Genomic DNA, 11051 nt, shown 5'->3' with positions numbered 1-11051 from the left:
GACATATTCTAATTGTAGATACGTTTGTTTTAGTGGCAAGTAAAATGGATCAAAGGGAGTACTTAAAATTCCAATTCTACCAAATATAGAAAAAAAATTGACATCTATAATATTGAATAAGTATACTATAAAAATACTACATGCTCCATACTTTATTGATACCATGATATATTTGAGTGGTTATAAAATAAAATCTAAAAAAGAGCAAATTTTTGAGATATTCAAACTATTTGTTATGAAACACAAAATAATTTTCCTTGGTCGCCAAGGAACCTTAATAGCTTCCTTGAAAATCAAGTTTACTAGCTTTCTTGATGGCCAAGTTAGCTAGATTTCTTGAAAGTCAAGTTGGCTTGTGTGGGCTATATACCTAAAATGTCATTGAAGTAAAGGCTATAAATAGATGGCATGAGAGGAGAGTTGAGGACATAAAATTTTCAAATTGTAAGACAACACAATATAAAGAGATCTCAGATTTCTCTCCTATCATTTGTCCTTGTGTTCTTGTGATTGTGCTCCTCCGTGTGTCATGATTATCACTTTTCTCAACACTATTTTCTTATTTAAGACACAGTCTGTTTTTTTCTAAAGGCAACCGTAGAAAATGACACAGAAATCAATTATAAGATCAAATAGAGACGATAGTTCTCCAATAATTGTAAACGCAATGCTAAGGCTATGTGCATGGTGCAACCAGTAATCTAATTAACCAGAATACCAACATCGGTATTGAAGGAAAAGCAATTGAACAGCCTGGTCAATGTAAGAACCTTCGAGTTGTTTGCTTCATGTACTATGGAATATAACTTGTAGTTTTGAGCAGAGCCTCCAAGTTCTCCTTGCACGTAACTTTGATGTGTTGTGGATTTTTGAGTTTTTCATGTTAGGTCGGTACCACCGAGTACGGGTCGCTAGCAAGGTTAACCATGAGGAACTACAGGGTGCATTACTTTTTCATGTAACAACTAAAAACTCCCCTTTTGCTTATGTATACCCCTTCTCATGTACAAAAGTGAGCGGAAAGAGTGAGAAGAAACCTTCGTCTCATGTTTGAGACCTACACCCCCATTCCTTGCACTACTCCGTACACTCCACTCAAATCCTTTAAGATATATATGCTTCTTTGAGAGAACGACTTTGTGAATGTTTGCAAGGGCTTCAAGATCCAAGTGCTAGCCAAGGATTGTTACATTTTGGAGGATGTGCACCCCCTAGATTGTTAGGTGTGACATGAAAAACTTCGTGATTATTGTGAAGGAGACAAGTGTTTGTGAAGATCGATGATTGGCTATTCATGTGAAGATTTGCCTTAATGATTGGGAATGAGCTTAGTGTCTTAGCTAAAGGAGGTGTATATGGGTGTTGGTGACCGGCAAATTTGTATCCTTAGGACTTTGTTTTGAACCCTTTCCAAGGAGAATGTATGATAGCACTAACTATCCTAACCTTGGAAAAATTCTTAGGTATGTGATTCTCTATCTCTCTACTCCTTTACTTTCATGCATCCTATCTTTTGAAAAGCTCACTTACGTGGTACGAATGCTTAGGGTGTTGCAGGCATCAAGGGGGGTAATGTTTTGGTTCATGGGAGCATATGCTCTGTTTAATTTAAAATACATCTTGGACATATTTTCAAATGTTAAAAAATTTGAAACAAAAAATTTGCACATACATCTTCACGTGCTATGCACTCACAAAGTCGTTTCATGCAAAATTGACTCGTCATGTGACATGTGTAAAAAAGACATTATTCGGTGCTAAATATAAGACTTTCCACAAGATAATTTTTTATTTTTTACATAGAGCACAAAAAATATCGGTTTTCCGTGAAACTTGATGAATGCACATATATTGTGAGATGTACATGTTTTTTTTTTTGTCAATTTTTTTCCGGAGCATATGCAACCATGAGCTGAACTGAATTTCCAAGGCACAAAGTATAAAACTTACTTATTAAAAGCAACCAATTTTGAACTTAATATTACAATCGCATATTCACCCCCTCTACTTGAGAGTGGACAATCTTTCACCCATCCCTTGGCTCGGAGCATAAAGAACAACTAAGTGAATGTTATAATTATTCTTGTGAATCACCAACAAATTCAGTTATACATGTAACACCTACAAGAGTAAACTGACATCATAGAGAGCGAGCATGGGAGAGCGCACTTGCAAGGCCTCTTACTCCATCTACCTCGATGGTGTATTTCTCATGCATAGGCTCTATACTTACTCAGAGACTTGGTTGGGCTCAGCCGGTCAGTTAATGATCAAGAGTATCGTCGTCTCTGAGAATGTCGTGAGCAACAAAGGGCTACGGGCAGCCGGATTGCTCCAAAATAGCGAATGTTTCAGAGATAGAGAGGTGGGCACAATGGAGGGATTTGCCTTGGAGGTGAATGGCGGCCTTTAGCTGACTAGCAAAAGAAGCAACATTCTTTTCTAGGAATCGCATGTTCTTGCTCCGCGATTTTGGTTCAGGCAAGCCCCACGCTCATACTCATACATCACATGTTCTTGCCAAATTACGGCATATAAGGTGCTCTGAGCCAAGTATGGATGCTATATTTACATTACAAGATATATATGCTACTTACTACCATTGCAGCTTATTTTGTTCTACCATATCTCACTGAAGTCCGTAACGGAACTATTGGATCATTTTCTCAACAAAATGGCAGTTACACACACGAAGAATCTCTGGAATGTGGAAAAGAGTGTGAACCGTGCAAAGCCAGCTCTCTCATAAGATGATAGCGATGACTCTAATAAGCGTGGCAGTTACAATGATGATGATTTCAAGATGCTGTTAAACTTGCGCTGCTGCAAAACATAAGACAGTTAAAACATTACAGGAGCAACAGGAGTACAGCTTCTGGAGTACTTCAACTTAAGTACAAAGATGGCACATGAGACAATGTTACCTCAGAAATTGGCATTTTGGTGCGCACCGCCTCAACTTTTGACAAGTCGATATCTGCCGCTGCAAATCCAGTGGACAGTCGATCTGTAGGAAAAAAAAACATTTATCTAACAATCAAAAGACCATGCAAGTGGCAATATATTGTAAAACTTGTTCCACATATTTATTGTAAACATTGAATAAAAGACAAACTCAAAAGTATCAGCATGATAATATTTGACATCTCTATTTTCCAGGACAAGCATAAAAGAAGCAACTATTGACGAGGAGCTCACTAAAACGCACTCTTGATGGTTCTTAACTGTCAAGGTATAAGACCTCAAAAGGACTGAAGATAATTTCCCAGGTCTCAACACAAGAATCAGAACTTAAATGTAACAAAATGAAAAGCCATACCAGGAAGTCGAGCTATAACTACTCCCCATGGGTCAATAATTATAGAATCACCGTAGCTTTCTCTTTTCTCATTGTGTTTTCCAGCTTGAGCAGCAGCAATAACCTGGGGAATATTTGAAAGTTATTTTTAAGTTGCCTCACTTCGAAAGCTCACAAACAATTTCGATATTTCACTGAATTCCATATAATGCAAAGGCTTTTGAAAAAAGCAAAGCTCAAATTGTTCTGAATCTGCAACCAGAGACCACAAATTATTCACCTCCACTGATGTGACGTGGTTCAAACATGTACTCCATGGTGTGAAATTACCAACACAATAAGTATTTGACCGAAAAATCTAGCATGAACTTTTAATTTATCGTATCATGTTGTGTCAACTATATGAAACAACTGAATCCTACATGCAAAACTGTCAAAGAAAATCCTACATGCAAAAGTTAACGAGCAGCAAGAAGGGTTATATTTGCGTACATAACATTGTGTCTCGATTGCACGAGCACGAAGAAGAATTTCCCAGTGTGCCTCCCCAGTTACCTTTGTGAACGCAGATGGTACAAGCAAGACCTAACAAAGGATGAAATTATAAGAAAATACTCGAAAAGTATGCAATTGTTTTGTCATTTTTAAAGGGGTATGAATGCATGAAAAAGATTTTAATAGAAAGCCATCTTAAATCTTATGTATAGTGCACTGGCATACACAATCACCTGTGCTTGGTGCTTAAAACGCAAACATTGATAAATCTCTGGAAATCTCAAATCATAGCAAACCGTAAGCCCCAATCGTCCGAAAGGGCTATCCGCCGCAACAACAGTATCACCTGATAAGTGAGTAGATATATCATGAAAAGTCATATATAGGATTCTAGAAATCAACTGAATAATCTGCAGATACTATTAGAGGACTATGCTCAATCCCTTCCGCAGTCAAGAAAAGCTTAAATTTGGCAACTTGGTTGGTTGAACGTGCAGAACTGTGTAAATTTTCCTTATACAATTTCCTAATGATGCAAGCAGATATGATTTGCTACTAAAAAATATTAGTATTTTACAAGAGAATGAGAGAGCAATAAGCTAGTCTTCCAGTTTATGCTGAATTTCTGATACAAAGATCCCCTGGAATGTCATTGCAACACCATTCATAACCGTTGGTAGGACACATGCATCATTGTGAAAAGAACAGATGAACAAGATTTTCTAGCGCTTACTCGCTTAGCTTGACAGCAAGAAAACACTAATATGAGCAGTGATCCATATTTAGTGTCTTCCAAAATCTACTAAGACGGTAAAGTACATTGAAATTGCAAACCAGATACAGCACATAGGATTTTGTAGAAACTTTAGGAATCCAGAATAAACATGGCATGGAGTACTGCTGCCAGTTGAATACGGTCTCTATCATTTGAAGTTGTTCAACTAAATGGTGTTAAGAAAAGTAACGCCGAGTTAGAAACTAAAGATAATTTTAACATGAGAGTAAATTTATAGGAAACACTTATGCACCATCGATAAAGAGATTTAAAAAACAAAAAATGCAACAGATAAAATGGCCATTTACTCTTCGAGGACCCAAAAACGTTTAGCACATAATAAAGAAAACTGGAAAAACATAAGAAATTAATAACTAAACACCTGCTGTCGTGAATCGGCTTTCCTTGTACACCATATTGCCAGGTACATCCACATCAAACCTTCAGCATAATAATCCCAATGTGAATAACCAAACTACAGTGTTGCAGATGCACCACAACAAGATGCAAAATGTAAAGGAAGAAATAAGCAACAGTCATTTACCAAAAGTTTATTATTCAGATGAAAGTCCAGAATATAACACTATGGCTCTGTGATATGGCTATGGTTGGTAAGATATTATATTTATTAAAACCCATGACATGCCAAATGTAGTCACGATCAATGTTACCCTTATCTAGAAGTGACAATATATATGCAGCTTATAACACTTGAATGCATATCATCATTCCCTTACCTATGTAAATTGAAACCCCACTGTTCAACATTCTATGGATGCCATAGAATAGGCAGCTAAAATAAACTGCTTGCAAATATTTCTGAAAGCAAATTTCGGCCAATAGCTGTGAAAGAGGCACTTACAAATGTATTTTTCGATATGAGCTCCTAACTTTTCCAGAGTCATCGATTAATACGTGTGTATTGTACTGGTGCGAATCATCCGGCCCTTTCTCTTGAAACCCTCCAAGAGACAACCACATACTTAACTCACTGCAGAATGAAGCTACGATAAGGACCCGATAGGCTAATTCAATCATTAAGAAAACTTAAATCACAAAGGAAATGTGGTGTCAATAGTTCAATACATAGCTAAAGGAGCAACGCATACACTTGAGTCAGACGCTGTGAAACAACGACTGTTACATCTAAGAGTTGATAGAATATAAACACAAAGGCTAGTAGCTAAAGTAAATCAAAAGACACAGTCACTACAAAATTCGAATGAGAAGGCTCTGCTGTGAGAATGGCAAAAGAAAATTGAGAAATATGTTCTTACTGACTTTGCAAGTGAGCAGTATCTCTGCATTATTGGGCCATCCAGTGATTCGGCTATCTTAACCGACTCCCCATCCTTGGATCCTATGAATGAGAAGACCTCAGGGAAGCAGAGAAATTTCACTCCGGCCGCAGCAGCTTCCTACGAAAAGATCATCTCAGCTTGGTCTACTCTGCGTTGATCTGGTATTCTAGTATAAAGTGGAATAGGAAAACTGAAAGGAACAGCACTGAATGTTGCAAGAAGAATAAAACAATGAAGACACCGATAGAGCATAGATTTCAGTTTTGGTTGGTACGTTTATAAAACCATCTATTCGTGCATCGCAGATCCCATAAGAGCGTATGTAATTTATAATCTCCTATTTCTAGTTCTTGTGAGACGAAATGCGCCATTTCTGCAACTCCACAGCGATAACACATTGCCTGATAGCTACACGCGGCAATTAGAGGCTAACTCCAGTTGCAAATCGCAGCAGGTGATCAGCTCCAATCTCGCGGCGGCACGGGCGTGCAGGGTTAGGGGAAGGGAGTGAGGGGCTTGCCTTGGTGAGGCGGGAGCAGGTGGCGTAGTTGGCGTCGAGGTCCCCCACGGAGGTCATCTGCACCACGCCCACCCTCGCTTGCGAGCCAGAGACGGAGACGGAGGAGGACATGGCGCGGCGGACGACGGCGGCACGGGTCCTCACGACGGCGGTGGCGGCGGCGATCGGGAGCGAAGCCGTGAAGGAGGCCAAGGCCATGCCAGAGGGGGAAGTCAATTGCCAACCTCCTGGGTACAACTCTGCGGGTGCGCGTAGCGGCACGAGCCGAGGCAGAGCGCCGACGTGGTCTCATCGCCACCGTTGGATCGCAGAAAGACCCCTTGCATCTTACTGGTCACAGACACAGTGAGGCAGTCGTCACCACTTCACTGACGGAACAGAAACCGCCGCCCGCCGCCCGCCGCCGCCGCCGCGCGCCATCGACTCAAAGGTGAGATCACCGAGCTCTCAGTTGCTGGTTTTCCTATGTTTCTTTCGAATTGGGGATGGACGCACCTGGATACGGTGTCAATTTGCTGCCCGAATTGTTCCCTTTTCACATGATCCAGGGATGCGCGCTGCTGACGTCGTCGTCGTTTGGTTCTTGCAGGGCGTTTCATACACATGGCCCGGCTGGTTAGTACGCGAATCTGCCCAAGCCAGCGGTTTCAAGCTCCTCGGTTGCCGTCGATCCGGCCACCACTGAACTCGTATTCAGCAGCAGGCTCCGGAGATCTTTCGTTTCGTGGTGTTAAGCTCTCGAATCCTCCGGCCTTCGTAGCAGCTGCGCTGGAGGTGCCCAAGAGCGCGCCGCACTCCCCTGGTCCGGAGAACCGCCTGCCTTCCGAAGGTCATTTTGCCGAGAATCCTTTGTCGTGTGCAGTCATGCTGCGCCTAAATGCCTAACACCATTATGTACTTTCCCTTGCGCAGAGGTTATCAGGACCTGGTGCAACGCCGATGCGGTGTGCTTCGATGTGGATAGCACGGTCTGCCTGGACGAGGGTATCGATGAGCTCGCGGATTTCTGCGGAGCGGGGCCGGCGGTCGCTGAGTGGACGGCCAAGTAAAGAGATGCTGGCTTGCATTAGCAAAGTTATCCGCTGAAAATCGCGGTGATGTTCGTGTAGAATTCCCCACTCAAGTGCTCATTTCGCATGATGTTTCTAGGGCCATGACTGGATCGGTTCCGTTTGAAGAGGCGCTAGCGGCTCGGCTGTCCTTGTTCAAGCCATCCTTGTACCAAGTTAACGAATGCATGGAGAAGAGGCCACCAAGGTAAGCCCAGTTGTAGCCTGATTCTATCATTCGCCAGATAAAGTTTTGTTTTTCGAGGAGGCAGATTAAGTTATTGCAGACGGTTATGGCATGGAAAATATTATTGATATTTTCTGCCTGTTTTGATATATCGGAAACTGCAGTACTTGATAATTTTGATTATATTTTTACAAATGGGTAATGTTTAGCTCATTGCTACTTGAACATTACAAGTTTCTTATCTGTACAGCAGCCAAATAGAATTTCCATTTACAGTGGAAAAGTGTCGTAGCTGCACCTAGCTTTCTGGTATTGGTAATGATGTTGGCCAAATGTTGATCTACAGGATATCTCCAGGAATTTCTAACTTGATCAAAATGCTTAGAGTACCTAGCTTTCTGGTATTGCTAATGATGTTGGGGAAATGCTGATCTACACGATATATCCTGGAATTGCTAAATTCATCAAGATGCTAAGAGTACCTAGCTTTTTGATATTGCTGATGTTGTTGGGCAAATGTTGATCTACAGGATATCTCCTGGAATCGCTAAATTGATCAAAAGGCTAAGAGCCAAAAATGTTGATATCTACCTTGTCTCTGGTGGCTTCCGACAGATGTTCAAGGTATATGACTTCCACTGATACTTTCCCGATGATATTTCAGGGTAGTCATCATGCGAATTGAATCTGATTTTATTCATGAAGCTCTTGTTGATTTCATTGGAAAATCTCTTTCAGATTGACTTACGTTTATATAGTTCTACCCTTCTGTGGTATGTGATCTCGTATTTCATAAGATGACTGTAGTGAGACTTCTTAAGTTGGAAATAGAAAGAAAGCTAGATTCTGCAATTATGAAAAAAAATCCCATTTTAAATCAAATCCTTGAACGATGGAAATGTGTACTCCCTCCGTCCTATGAAAGTTGTCTTAGATTTGTCAAAAATTAGATGTATCTAGACACTATCTAGTATTTAGATACATCCAAATTTGGACAAATCTCAGACAAGTTTCATGAGACAGAGGGAGTATATTAAATCTTGAACTTTCTTAAATGGTTTAAAATGAATGACACTGGTTTTGAAAAGTGGTTTTGTATTTTGGGTATTTAAGAAAAAGTTAGAAAGAATTCATGGATGTAAGGAATGCTACGAAACGATAACGAATAAAGTCCTAAAAATATTTCTGACTGGAAATTCAATTATCTTATATGTTATTTGTATGGAAAGCAGATGATCATATTGGTTGATTTTTTTCAGCCCTCACTCTAGCTTTTACATACCTGCAATTGTTTAAGATCTTTGAGAATTTCAGAAGAGGACACGCCACTTAACAGCTTAGTCTGGTTTTGCATATTGAAAGTTTTTGAAAAGTTTGAAATAAAATTGTAAACACAGGGACGATCAAATTGAGAACCTGCAAAATTCATCCCCAAAGAAATGGAAAGCATGCCGTCTGTAAATGATAAGAGGAATCTATTTCATGTCTTTTTTGTACATGTCCTAGCATTCCCTACATGGCTACATCTATGAATATTTTCATATTTTATTTGAAACTGCAAAATGTAAAATCACTCCAAAACCGGCCTAGGGTCCAAAACATCAAATTAATTGACTTCAGAAAGTTCAGATTTGATATATGCGGTTTCATAGTTCAGGTTCAAACCAGCCCAGACACTATAGTTGAGGGTTTTAAATGGACCTCTTTCTAAGAATTTCAGCTATATTTACCAGTCCCTCTTCATAAATTGCTAAGAGGTACACAACTGCTTTCTCTGTCAGCCTCTCGCATTGGAGCTTGGCATCCCCCCTGAAAACATTTATGCAAACCAACTACTGTTTGGAAATTATGGAGAATATGTTGGGTTTGACCCAGCAGAGCCTACTTCCAGAAGTGGTGGTAAAGCCATAGCAGTTCGACAAATACGACAGGTCTGACAGTAACTCTTAGCACATCACTTTTTTGCTTCCTGGCACATTGCTGATGTACGTTGTGTATGCAGATGTGTGGTTACAAGACACTCGTTATGATTGGAGATGGTGCAACTGATCTTGAGGTATTTAATTGTTCGTCATAGTGATGCTTATGGAACAATGATAGCCCTACAGTAAGGCATATCATACCCATCATCAATTGATTAACGGGATTAGATTGCATATAATAATGATTAGTAAATTTCCATTTGTAATCAGTGCATATAGAACAGAAATGGTTGAATTGGTCTAGCGATTTTGCTACCGGGATTGCTTTGATTGATCAGGCATCAGGCCCATGGTTTCTTTTCTCTCATCTTGATATTAATTTCCCCATAGCGCTGCAGAATTAGCTCTAGAAATAGATCATACTTAACTGTCACTGCTACAGAAAGGACCTGTCCCGTGGATGGAACATCAAAAACATAACTCATCTTTCCCGTGTATGGTCTTGTAGGCTCGCCAACCTGGTGGAGCAGACCTCTTTGTCTGCTATGGAGGGGTACAGATGAGGGAACCAGTCGCAAGAAAAGCCGACTGGGTTGTCTCTGATTTCCAAGAGTTGATGACCTATTTGGCATGATACAGTTCACTATAGTATTATACAATTAGTAATACAATTCTTATACTACAGTTTGGTGAGTAAATAATTGCTCGTGGAAATTCTTTCTGGGCTGTTTATCGGAAATTCTTTGCAGGCTGTTTATCAAGGCATGTTTGTTGGTGGTTATTTAGTTAAACAGTTTTATTTCTGGTTCAAGAGAACTCGATCTAATCACCAGCCTCACCATACTAGGAAGACAACTAGATACACACCGTCGCTTCAGGCAAATGGGTTTTAACTCGTTTTTAGTTTGATTTTTGTATGCTCTTAATGATGTGGTGATGATATATATTATCTGGGGATATATACACGGTTTGGCGATATATACGTTGTTTGGCTGCGGATAGTTATTTTGGCACTATTAGGTATGTTTGGTGTTGGTTTTGATGGTTGACAATTTTTTGGCATATCAATATTATCGGTTACTGTTTGCCAACTCTTGGGTAACGGAGAGGTCAACAAAAAAATTGACTAGCCAATATTTTTATTGTGGAAGTTTAGACTAGAACCAGATAATTGAGGGCATCAGCTGGGGCGGAGATTTGGTGTGTGTGTGTGGTGGTAGATCTCGATTTCGATGAACATATGCTTGTTTTGAAGATAACAAGCTCTGCAAGTTCAAGAAGAGAAACGTCATATTCCAAGAAAGGAGTATATCCCTAAGATTAAATGTTTGACCTCTCTAAAAGAGATAAACCGGTAGAACCTTGAAACCCAAAAACGCAATAAGTTTTTCATCCGAAATCCGCTTTTGGTAAAATTGAGCTTCACCTGAAGATAACCACAATATCTAAAACCTCACATGAATAAGATACAAATAAAAATCAAGAAATATGATGGCAAGAATGT

The 11051-nt window shown here is 39.9% G+C and overlaps 2 protein-coding genes across 2 annotated transcripts; one reads left to right on the top strand and one right to left on the bottom strand.

The window, feature by feature from the left end:
- Window positions 1–2512: 2512 nt before the first annotated feature.
- On the bottom strand, window positions 2513–6652 carry LOC127299513 (deaminated glutathione amidase, chloroplastic/cytosolic). The gene is made up of 9 exons (XM_051329483.2): window positions 6390–6652; window positions 5850–5986; window positions 5431–5559; window positions 4951–5009; window positions 4027–4139; window positions 3791–3883; window positions 3320–3422; window positions 2925–3007; window positions 2513–2823 (listed from the first exon to the last, which is right to left on the bottom strand). The coding sequence occupies exons 1-9, from the start codon at window positions 6585–6587 to the stop codon at window positions 2782–2784; spliced, it is 957 nt and encodes a 318-aa protein (XP_051185443.1). The 5' UTR covers window positions 6588–6652; the 3' UTR covers window positions 2513–2781.
- Window positions 6653–6754: 102 nt separating this feature from the next.
- LOC127299514 (phosphoserine phosphatase, chloroplastic) lies at window positions 6755–10332 on the top strand. The gene is made up of 8 exons (XM_051329484.2): window positions 6755–6819; window positions 6979–7218; window positions 7302–7434; window positions 7539–7646; window positions 8156–8249; window positions 9407–9556; window positions 9628–9681; window positions 10056–10332. Exons 2-8 carry the CDS (start codon window positions 6993–6995, stop codon window positions 10179–10181), a joined length of 891 nt encoding a protein of 296 aa, XP_051185444.1. The 5' UTR covers window positions 6755–6819; window positions 6979–6992; the 3' UTR covers window positions 10182–10332.
- The last annotated feature ends 719 nt before the right edge of the window (window positions 10333–11051 follow it).

Source organism: Lolium perenne, chromosome 5, assembly GCF_019359855.2.
Source record: "Lolium perenne isolate Kyuss_39 chromosome 5, Kyuss_2.0, whole genome shotgun sequence".
Taxonomy (NCBI): Eukaryota; Viridiplantae; Streptophyta; class Magnoliopsida; order Poales; family Poaceae; genus Lolium; species Lolium perenne.
Note: the sequence above shows the minus strand (reverse complement) of the source record. Positions and strands in the feature narration are given on the sequence as shown.